At 40.7% G+C, this 12270-nt stretch overlaps 1 protein-coding gene across 1 annotated transcript in view; it reads left to right on the top strand.

The window, feature by feature from the left end:
* The window catches only part of TRAF5 (TNF receptor associated factor 5), a 48691-nt gene extending 37485 nt beyond the window's left edge, over positions 1-11206 (top strand). Inside the window, exons 8-11 of the mRNA XM_032136821.2 lie at positions 1399-1491; positions 5458-5598; positions 7263-7431; positions 8085-11206. Coding sequence (XP_031992712.1) covers positions 1399-1491; positions 5458-5598; positions 7263-7431; positions 8085-8659 — 978 coding nt within the window. The 3' untranslated portion in view covers positions 8660-11206. The remainder of the gene's footprint in view (positions 1-1398; positions 1492-5457; positions 5599-7262; positions 7432-8084) is intronic.
* The last annotated feature ends 1064 nt before the right edge of the window (positions 11207-12270 follow it).

The raw sequence follows: 12270 nt of genomic DNA, 5'->3' as shown, positions 1-12270 counted from the left end.
AAATATTTAGTTAGACTGCATGGATCACCTTGAACACCTAACAAACATTTGCTTTTACTAATAATATAGGCAGTCTGCAAAAAAAAAATATTTTAATGATTAGGGAAAAAGCAACCATTTCTTCTTGCAAATGTATTCTATGGTTTTGAGGGCAACAAATTTATATGGGCTGAAATTAAAATCAGGTGGCATTCCTCCTGCCCATGGCAGCCAGTCCGTGATTGGAGGCAGCATGGAAATGTGCTTGGCAGAGGAAGAACTAGTGTTGACTTAAAACTAATTTGAAGAGGCCAGGCGTGGTGGGAGGCCAAGGCGGGCAGATCACGAGGTCAGGAGTTCAAGACCAGCCTGAGCAATATGGTGAAACCCTGTCTCTACTAAAAATACAAAAATTAGCCGGGCAAGGTGGCATGTGCCTATAATCCCAGCTACTCGGGAGGCTGAGGCAGGAGAATCACTTGAACCCAGGAGGCGGAGGTTGCAGTGAGCCAAAATCGTGTCACCGTACTCCAGCCTGGGCGACAGAGTGAGACTCCATCTCAAAAAACAAAACTGATTTGAAGATAACCCACAAAGGAGATAGTTTTTATATGCGAATAGTTGAGAGATGATAATAACTATGCTTAACCCACAGTCATATACTCCCAGGGCAAGGAAGAAAATCAGCATGGAGAATTTTGATATTGGCCTGATTCTCTGTCTCATGGATATTGTAGAATCCTAAAGCCTGAGCCAGGTATGGTGACTCACACTTGTAATCCCAGCACTTTGGGAGGCCAAGGCAGGCAGATCACTTGAGGCCAGGAGTTCAAGACCACCCTGGCCAACATGGTGAAACTCCATCTCTACTAAAAATACAAAAATTAGCTTCTCTGTCTCATGGGTATCGTAGAATCCTAAAGCTGGGGACAGGTGTGATGGCTCACACCTGTAATCCCAGCACTTTGGGAGGCCAAGGCAGGCAGATCACTTGAGGCCAGGAGTTCGAGACCACCCTGGCCAACGTGGTGAAACTCCATCTCTACTGAAAATACAAAAATTAGCTGGGTGTGATGGTGCACACCTGTAATCCCAGCTACTCGGGAGGCTGGGGCACAAGAATCACTTGAACCCAAGAGGCAGAGGCTGCAGTGAGCCAAGATCATGCCACTGCAATCCAGCCTGGGCGACAGAGCAGGCTGTCTCAAAAAAACAAAACAAACAAAAAACACGAATCCTAAAGCTGGAAAAGGGACCCGCTGGAGTCATTTTTCCTGCAACCCACCTAGAGACTGGTGCGTGTTTAAACTGTTAAAGTAAGCAAAGTTGTTAAGATTCTATTTTAGCAGAATATCCTACCACCACTTTAATTTTTGGAGCCTCTCAGCAACCTGACTTATTTTTCTCTTCATATTGAAGGATAAACGGAGGAACGTGCAGGAACATGAGCATTCAGCCTTACGGGAGCACATGCGTTTGGTTTTAGAAAAGAACGTCCAATTAGAAGAACAGGTAAATCTTCAAAGGTTCAAATAAAAAGTGAGGCAACAGAATTGCTGGGATTTACCTGCTCTATGCTGGTAGTTTTCTATTCTCCTCTGTTTCAGTATAAGTCAATTGGAGGTAGATGTTTTTCTATTAAGTGGCCAAACAGGCTCATAGGATTATAGAACATTAGAATTGGAAGGTGCCCTTAGGATCCTTGGGTCCATCCCCCTCATTCAACAGATAAAATAACTGAACTCTGAGAAATTTTTATGTGTTTTAATCGTAAGTAGCAGAATTCAATCTCAAAACCCATGTCCTCTGATTCTAAGTCCAGTACTCCCCATGGTATACCAGAACTGCCTCTCAATAGCCTATCTACACACCTTTTGTTTAATATCTGACACTTAGCAATTTGATGTTTCAGTTAAATTAATATCACTGTGAAACAACAGTTGACTATCTATTCTAAGCACGATGGGTTTTATAAGTTTTGTGATAAGTCTAAACTCCTGCCTTTGCAGAAGCTTTGCAACCTGATAAATGCATACATACACACTTATTTGACCGAGTTGTGATTATCAAGTGAAATTATATGCAAATGCCTGCCATAGTGCCTGTGGCATGCATATTAACCTCAATAAATGCTGATTCTATTGAGCAATTTTTAGGAAAGTTAATTATTTTGTTAGAACATCTCAGAAAATCAGACTTTTCAAGCCCAGGTAGAGAAGAAAACCATCAATTTTCAGAAAAGGAGCTGATGTTTACTACTGCAGATGATTTTTTGATGTCTGATTTTCTATTAAAGTAGGTGTGTGAGTTCCAGGGTCAGATCCTGGAGGAAATTAGGAAGACTGATTAAACAGTAACTTTGGTAGAAGGCATGCTGCCTAGTAACCATTCCCAAGTTTTTTCTGCATCAGTTGCCTCATTCATCCATCTTTTCATTCAAGAAACACCTACTGTATGTCAGGTACAATGTTTGCTGCTAGGGACACTGAGCCAAGGAAGATATAGCCTCTACCCTTGAAGAACTAACATAAATGTAAACAGGTAAGTTGTCATGCCTTGTAGGACATGCTGTAACTCAGTCTGGGGTACACAGACTGCAGCAGTTTATTCTAGGGGAGTTGGGGAAGACTTTCAAGGTAAGACATCCAAGCTGCCTCTTGAAGGAGGAAAGATTCATCAGTTCAAATGTTGTGGAAGAAAGACATCCAAAAGGGAGAGCTGGCACCAAAGCAGGGAGGCATAAGAAATGCCGATGAGTCAAGGAAATGGGGTTTTAGGATGAATGGACTTCTGAGTATGAGAGAAAGGCCAGAGACTGGTGTGTTGGATCCAGATTGCAGTGGCCTTCTGTGTAGCCTAAGAAGTGTTGAACACTGTGCATTCAATTATTTTTTCATTCATTTATACTCTGCCTTGTTTCAGAAAGGTTTTAAGGGCCGGAAGTTTGAACTAATGGTTTTTTCAATAATAGGGAGCTAATGGAGGTTTCTTAATTGGAAAACACTTGGTCAGCTAATTGTTTGTTTGTTTGTTTGTTTGTTGAGATAGGGTCTGGCCCTATCGAAGGCTGGAGTACACTGGTGCGATCCGGACTGTCTGTAATCTCTGCCTCCCAGGCTCAAGAGATCCTCCTACCTCAGCCTCTTGAGTAGCTGGGACTATAGGTGTGCACCACCACACTCGGCTAATTTTTGTATTTTTTTGTAGAGACAGGGTTTTGCCATGTTGCCCAGGCTGGTCTCATGAGCTCAAGCCATCTGCCTGCCTCAGCCGCCCAAAGCAGTTTGTTTGTTTTTCTTTTTAAAGCAAGACAGTTGGTAATAGCATGGCAATTGATAAGAGTGAAGGCTCTGGAGCCAGAATGCCTAGGTTTGCAGCCAGGCTGCCTGCTAGCCATATGAGTTTGGACAAACTATCATCCCAGTTTCCTCATTTGTAAATGGGGTTGTGGTGATGGTAAAAAGGGATAATATAGTTAAGCTAGTAGTACAATGCCTAACACATAATAAGTACTTCAGTAGTAGGTGGAAGCAAGATGCTGGAGGTGGTGGTGGTGATGGTGAAGGCTCAACCAAGGCCATGTCAGTGGGCTGAAAAGAGAGAGACTATCAAGAGACCTTCTGAGGTTGTAAATGACATGCAGTAAGCTGAGTAGGGAGGGGACATGGTAATGATATTAACCAAGATGGACACTACAAAACTGGAGCAGGTTAGAGGTGAGGGTGCAGAGAGAGACAAGGACTTTGCTTTTGGTCAGGCAGGTAGGTGGAAGTCAGCTCTAGGGGTCTAAATAAAGGGTTCTAGGGCCAGAGATCAAATGATTGTTTCAGCCATTTGTGCATTCATTCATAAAATATGTATCAAATGCCCTCTCTGTGCCAGGCACTGTCCTAGGCTCTAAGGATAAAGAAATAAATGAGATGTAGTCTCAAGAAACAATTTAGTGGAGGAGAAGACCAAAACAACAACAAAAAGCAAGTTATAAGCATGATAATGATGATTTATACACTAGAATATGGACAGGGTATCATGGAACTTGAGAGGTGGTCTCGGTGGGTGGTGCAAGTAAGGAAATATTTCCAAGAGGATGTACCCACGAGTGGAGGCTTAAAAAGTGGTAGTTTTTAGATGAAGAGAGAGGTGTCTGAGAGAGCAGGGCCTGACAGGAAATAGGAGTTGTGGTCTTGCTGGGCAGGACGCATGTGGAATGTGAATGGGTTTGAGGCTGAAAGTGTAGCCAGGGACAGGTCACGTAGGGCCCAGTGTCACCTGTAAAAGCAAGCCACTAGAGATGTTTATGCAGGGAAGGCTCAAGACAGATTTTTCTCTTAATATTATTCTGGTCACAGTAAGGAGTACAAATTGAAGGAGAACAAGACTAAAGGCAGGGAGAGCATTCATGCTGTTCATTCATTTAACAAATATTTGTTAAGCACCTACTGGTACCAGGCACCAGTCCAGTTGCTGGGGTCATAGTGGACTGTGAGGTTCATGGCAGTTCCAGCTCCCATGGAGCTTATGTTCTGGTGTGTGCTGGGGGTAGAATGGGTAGAGCAGGACCAGTTAGAAAGCTGCTGTTGCAGCCCAAGGGAGAAATAATGAAGACTGAAACTAGTGCTGAAATGAGAAATGGATTTAAGTCTTTTTGTTTCTTTTGTCATGTTAAAAGTTAAAATTGGCAACTGTTGCAGATTGAATGGATATGGGAATAAGAGAAGAGCTGCCTAGGAGCAGCTTTAGGTATCTAACTGTTTCCTTCAAGTAGATTATAAAATCTGTCAATATGCTACCCACGCATTTTGCCTATCACTTGCTGGCTTGTATGCTGGATGAGTTACTTAAACTCTCTACCTCTGTTTCCTCATCTGAACAATGAGTCTAATATTCGTGCAACTCATAGGGTTCTTTGAGGCATACAAGAACTAATGAATATAAGGGTATGATAGACAGTCAGCAAGTTTTTGTCATTATTACTATTGATACTATGCGTGTAACATTTAATGTGGTATGGTGATCAGTACTCTTTGGTGGTAGTTTTATTTTGTTTTAAGAGACAAGGTGTCACTATGTTGCCCAGGCTAGACTGAATCTCCTGGACTCAAGTGATCCTCCCCATCAGCCTCCCAGGTACCTGGGATTACAGGTGCCTGGCTTCTGTGGTTGCTTAATAAGTCCGTGTTGAATGAAGTGAAGAGAACCAGTTCAGTAAATTCAGTCAGGTGATGCCTGTCATTAGATGAACCATCGTAGTAGGTTAGGTATAGAAAAGGCTGATGAGAAATTCTGTAGACGTGGCTTTTTGGAACCACCTGTAAATATCTTCCTATAATTATGTAGGAATCTACCTGTAAATATTTTCCTAGAAATAAATATGTATATTTTTTCCTAGAAATACTTTCTTAGCTGCAAGTACGATTTTAACTATATGCATGCAGTTATATTCAGTGACTTTATTTTTCCTCACATTCCTGTTATTAGATTTCTGACTTACACAAGAGCCTAGAACAGAAAGAAAGTAAAATCCAGCAGCTAGCAGAAACTATAAAGAAACTCGAAAAGGAGTTCAAGCAGTTTGCACAGTTGTTTGGCAAAAATGGAAGCTTCCTCCCAAACATCCAGGTAAGAAATGGCCTTTCCGTTGAAAGCCAAGATTTGGCTTTCAATTGCAGTGAGAGTTTTTCTTTTAACTTTTTAAATAGAAATAATTTAAAATATACAGAAAAGCTATAAGAATAAGATGGTGCAAAGAACACTTGTATAACCTCCACCCAGATTCACTCATGGTCAACATTTTGTCCCGTCTGCTTCATCATTCATGCTCCCCTCTCCACTGCTCCTCCCCTGACGTGTGTGTGTGTGTGTGCGTGTGTGTGTGTGTGCATGTGCGCGCACGTGCTCTCTCTAAACCATTTGCGAGTATGCTGCGTATATTATGGCCCTTTACCTCTGCATATTAATACTTCAGTATGTATTTCCTAAGAATAAAGATCTTCTTTTACACAACCCCAGTGTAACTTTAATATTGATACAATGCTTCTATATAATTTATGGCAATTAGGGTTTTAATTAATGTTGGGCCAGTATTAATCACTTGATTGCAGATTCATTGAGAGCATCTGTAGTTCTGCATTTTGTAGTCAACAAGTGAAATTATTAATTTCCTTGGGAAGAAAATGCTTTAAACATCACTAAAATATAGCAAAAATAATACTTTGTAAATTGTGAACATTAAATAACCATAAATGAATTCTGATTAATAATGTCTTTATCATGATTATAAAATTTATAGCGAAAAAGATGTCAAGACATGTGGTGTAGGCAATATATTTGAAATTTAAGTTATCCCAGAAAATCTAGGCCCTATAATTTCCATACTTGGCCAGCACATTATACATTAAACACACACACACACACCCCTCATATACATACAATGTATATGTATGTGAAATATATATAAAGTATATATGCATACGTGTATATACATTAATATGCACAGATGCTCCTTGACTTACAATGGAGTTATGTCCTGATAAACCCATTAAGTTGAAAATATCCTAAGTCAAAAATGTGTTTGATACACCTAACCTATTAAACATCATAGCTTAGCCTAGCATACCTTAAACATGCTCAGAACACTTACATTAGCCTACAGTTGGGCAGTCATCTAACACAAAGCCTATTTTATAATAAAGTATGGAATTCCTCATGTAATTTATCAAATACTGAAAGTGAAAAACAAAATGGGTCCTTTGAGTAGCCATACCTTATATTGTACACACATAGGGAAAGGGAGGAGTAGTTTTATTTAGTCTCTTCCACCTGAGAGAGCAGTCAAACATTTAGGCCGTACTCAGGGCCTTCTGTATCACCTGTAGAGCTTGGGCCAGAACAGGTGGGCCTATTCCATCTCATTCTCCACCTTCTAGCAGAGCAGGAGTGAATCAGGAGATTGGCTTCTAAGAAGAGAAAGAAGTGATAGGGCAAGAGGAGAGACAACATGAAAATAAATATATAAAGATGGGTTGGAGAACCAAGCAGAGGGAAACGGAGGGAGGATAAAAATTAGATAAAGAAAAGAACAGGAGCTGTGGTAGGAGAGGAGGAGGGGGAAGATAGGTGGCTCATCTCTCTGTGATCCTCATTGAATTTTATTTTCTGGGCTTGTATTCATTCTGTTAATTGATTAAATGTGGTATGTTTGAATTGAAAAAAATTTTAATCTCAATGAATTGCTAAAATATTAACTAATTTTTTAAACATGATTATCCATTTTGTAATGAAAGGTTTTTGCCAGTCACATTGACAAGTCAGCTTGGCTAGAAGCTCAAGTGCATCAGTTATTACAAATGGTTAACCAGCAACAAAATAAATTTGACCTGAGGCCTTTGATGGAAGCAGTTGATACAGTGAAACAGAAAATTACCCTGCTAGAAAACAATGATCAAAGATTAGGTATGTCTGATATTTTATTTCTCTTTTGGTGACTCATTTGTCTGCATGTGTTCATGAAACAACCAAACACCTGGCCAAATAGAGAGTCACATCTATCCAGGATAAACAATGGCTGAATCTGCTATTTGTGAAAGAGAATGGTAAGATTCTGGCCACTCAGGCAAAAATGAGGGAGGGCCACAAGGGGGGTTGGGGGACTGGGCTAGGAAATTCCAAGACTGGAAACAGGCCAGCAAATTCCAAGAACAGGGATTGATGACTTTAAAGAAGAATGGAAAATAATGAGAAGCCTCAGGGAGAGATGTGGTGGGATCATTGTTTTAGGTATGGAAAAATATTAAAGGGTTTGGCTATTTAAAAGCATTCTAGTTAGAAAAGTGTGGGGCTCAGCATGCTGATTCACGCTAGTTGAATGCTCGGTGTCTTCTCTACACTTCAGTGAGTTTAAGAGTACACATCTAGGTTTCCTTGGAGGCAGTGTGCCAAGACATGATGTTCCCTGAGTTAATATAGTACAACAAATGAATTCGGCTCATCTTTAGGATGTCAGAATTTTGTTGAGTCTCTTTCAGGTAACAAAATTCCGCTTTGGGAAAATTTTAAAGATAACTTTTAGGCCTATGGAATCTTTTTTTTTTTTTTCTTATTTGCAGCTGTTTTAGAAGAGGAAACTAACAAACATGATACCCACATTAATATTCATAAAGCACAGCTTAGTAAAAATGAAGAGCGATTTAAACTGCTGGAGGGTACTTGCTATAATGGAAAGCTCATTTGGAAGGTGACAGATTATAAGATGAAGAAGAGGGAGGCGGTGGATGGGCACACAGTGTCCATCTTCAGCCAGTCCTTCTACACCAGCCACTGTGGCTACCGGCTCTGTGCTAGAGCATACCTGAATGGGGATGGGTCTGGGAAGGGGACACACCTGTCCCTATACTTTGTGGTCATGCGAGGAGAGTTTGACTCACTGTTGCAGTGGCCATTCAGGCAGAGGGTGACCCTGATGCTTCTGGATCAGAGTGGCAAAAAGAACATTATGGAGACCTTCAAGCCTGACCCCAATAGCAGCAGCTTTAAAAGACCTGATGGGGAGATGAACATTGCATCTGGCTGTCCCCGCTTTGTGGCTCATTCTGTTTTGGAGAATGCCAAGAACGCCTACATTAAAGATGACACTCTGTTCTTGAAGGTGGCCGTGGACTTAACTGACCTGGAGGATCTCTAGTCACTGTTATGGGGTGATAAGAGGACTTCTTGGGGCCAGAACTGTGGAGGAGAGCACATTTGATTATCACATTGCCCTGGATTCAGACTCAAAGCACATTTGTATTTGCCTTTTTCCTTAATGTTTGAAGTCAGTTTAAAACTTCTGAAGTGCTGTCTTTTTACATTTTACTCTGTCCCAGTTTGAAACTTAAAACTCTTAGAATATTCTCTTATTATTTATATTTTTATATTTCTTGAAAGATGGTAAGTTTCTTGAAGTTTCCGGGGCATTTCTCTTTTACTGGTGCTTAGCGCAGTGTCTCGGGCACTCTAAATATTGAATGTTATGGAGGACATAGAGGTAGCAGAATTCCCAGTTGAAAATGTTTTGATATTTTATTGTTTGGCCTATTGATTCTAGACCTGGCCTTAAGTCTGCAAAAGCCATCTTTATAAGGTAGGCTGTGCCAGTTAAGTAATGGGTGATGTAGTTACAAAGATAATATGCTCAGTTTGGACCTTTTTTTCAGTTAAATGCTAAATATGTGAAAATTACTATACCTCTAAGTATTTTCATAAAATTCACCAGCAGTTGGCAAGCACAGTTTTGCAAGGCTGCATAAGAACTGGTGAATGGGGTAAGCATTTTCATTCTTCCTGCTGAAGTAAAGCAGAAAGTACTGCATAGTATATAAGATATAGCCAGCTAGCTAAAGTTCAGATTTCATTAGGTCCAACCCTATGAAAAAAAGTATTTTCATAGGTCAAAAATGGTAAAAAATTAGCAGTTTCATAAGATTCAACCAAATAAATACACACACACACACACATACACCTATATATGTGTGTATACAAACAGTTTGAATGTATTTTGGCAACAGTAATAATGTGAGGATGGATAGAATTTAGTATATGATAGAGAAAATGTCATAAATTGATAAAATGAATTTACAACTTGAGGAGAAAACCTTTACAATTTCCTATGGGTGTCAGAAGTATTCTCAACGAAAACTGATGGCTAAAACAGTATCTACTACTCTCTGATAACTTTTATTTTTTGAGACAGAGTTTCGTTATCACCCAGGCTGGAGTGCAGTGGCGTGATCTCAGCTCACTGCAACCTCTGCCTCCTGAGTTCAAGTGATTCTCCTGCCTCAGCCCCCTGAGTAGCTGGGATTACAGGCGCCCGTCACCACACCCGGCTAATTTTTGTATTTTTAGTAGAGACGGAGTTTTGCCACATTGGCCAAGCTGGTCTCAAACTCCTGACCTCAAGTGATCTGCCCGCCTCTGCCTCCCAAAGTGCTGAGATTACAGGCATGACCCACCCCGCCAAGCCTCTGACAACTTTTGAATTTGTAAGCTGCTATGCAAATGGGCATTTATATAAACTTGTAATGTTTCTTGTCAGAATTCTGAGTACTTTGTGAAGAACAGAAATGATCATGTTCTTATGCATCTATCTGTATGGGTCTGAAGGTGTATATACAAATTGAGATGAGTCCTTATGACTCTTGATAAGCCTGAGTTTAGCAACAAAAATGCCAAGTTGTCCTGAGCCCTTCTGCATTGTTATGCCACTTCCCTACTGCTCATATGCACGCTGGCTCCCCTGGGCATGCAAGGATGAGTATGGGCCACAGGCCCCTGTAGAACTGCTTACCTGGTGATGACCGTGCACCTTACAATTTCTGAACAGTTAACCCTATAGAAGCATGCTTTATATGAGTGTCTTCTGGGAAGAGGAACCTTCTTAATCTCTTCTGTGGGATTTTCAAAATGCTAAAGACTCACACTGCAGCAATCATCCCAGATGATTAAATTCAAAGAAATAGGTTCACAACAGGAATATACTGAAGAACTAGAGTGTCGCTGCTGGTGAACGGTGGCACAGTTGATGCTCAACACATCACCTCGGACAAATTCAGGAAGCATTTCTTTAGCCCACAAGGCCAGACCCCGGTGCTCTGTGTGTTTGTTTTTAATGTTCTTCATCATATCCAAGTTCACTCTGTCTTCCTGAGCACTGGAAGATCATATTGCTGTAACTTCTTTTAAGTAGTTGATGTGGAAAACATTTTAAAGCGAACTTGTCAAAATGCTGGTTTTGTGTTTTATCCAGCTTTTGTGCATATATATAAAGTATGTCATGGCATGGTTTGCTTAGGAGTTCAGAGTTCCTTCATCATCAAAATAGTGATTAAGTGATCCCAGAACAAGGAATTCTAGAGTAAAAACCACCCCTTTTTCACAAAACAAGAGTTGTGATTTTTGTTTTAAACAAGGTGGATCCATGTAAACTATTTTTCCTTCTTTTATGAACGGGACAGTGATTTTTCTTCTGTATCAATAAGATTTAAATTTTTATTTCCATTTTGGGTTAATTTTGGTTCCTGATGAAAAGATAACAATACACTAACCATAAAGGGGAAGTTAATATCCTTGAGAAAGTTACAGAAGGATTACAGTGGGGGGTGTGTGTGTTAATAATGCTTATTAACAAGTCTGAAATCTGACCCCTGATTTCCACATTTGGTATTTTCAGAGAAAACAAGAGATAGTCACAGCCAGGATCAATTCACAGTGCCAGTACAATAGGACAGTGAGGTTCAAATCCTTTGTGTGGTCCCTGGATAATCAGTCCACACTACCAACTACCTCTTTTCTCTTAGAAAGCAGTTAGAGACATACGTCTCAATCTTATGTAAGAATTCTGAGCTGGAGATAAAGGTCTGATGGAGGCACAGTAGGGGTCAGGTGATGAAGTCACACAGGAATAACACATTCTATGGGAAGAGGAAGAAGAGCCTGTAAAGCATTTGGAGAAGGAATGATCAGAGTTAAGAGAAACACCAAGGAAGGTGGGAAGAGAAAAGAATGTCAATAGGGCCAAATGCCAGCCTGGGAACAGCGGCCACTCCCGGAGCACTCCCACAGCCCTTCTGAACTCACTGTCACCCCCATGCTGCTCTCTCCTCAAGTCTGTATCTCTGACCCTGGCCTTTGCCATAAGCTGATCTGAGTACCTGCTGAACATCTTAATTCAGGAATCCCATAGGGACTTTAAGGACCACTTCACCATACAGAACTGGAAATCTTCCAACCCTCCCCACTACTGCCAACCTATTGCTCCTCAATTTTTTCTACCTAAATGACATCATTGTCCAAGCCAAAAGTTTGGACACTATTATAGATTCCTCCCTCATCTTCCCTATCCAGTAACCTACCCTGCACTGCCAATTTGACCTCCAAATAATTTCTTTAAAACTATTCCTACTACTTACCCCTCCTCAGTACTACTGTCCTGTTTCAGGCCTACATTATTTTTTAACTCACAACTATTCTTCCTATTTTTAGTTGTGCCTCTTTGAAATCCAGTGTCTACAGTGTCACCTGATGATCCGTCTCAAATGAAAATCTGAGTATGACTCCCACCCCACCCACACTGTGGCTTCATAGCCCATAGGAAAAAGCCCAGCCTCATGGAGTGCCATACAAGGCCCTCCATGCCACTTGTACCCTTCCAGCCTCACCTCCTGACATTTCTACTTTGCATTTAGCAACACCACCCCAAGCGATCTGATATTTGTTTGAGCTTGTGCTATATGTCTATCTGGAATACTCTTTTTT

This window comes from Hylobates moloch, unplaced genomic scaffold, assembly GCF_009828535.3.
Source record: "Hylobates moloch isolate HMO894 unplaced genomic scaffold, HMol_V3 SCAFFOLD_18, whole genome shotgun sequence".
In the NCBI taxonomy this organism is placed as follows: domain Eukaryota; kingdom Metazoa; phylum Chordata; class Mammalia; order Primates; family Hylobatidae; genus Hylobates; species Hylobates moloch.
The sequence above is the reverse complement of the archived record's forward strand: the minus strand, read 5'-3'. Positions and strand labels throughout refer to the sequence as shown.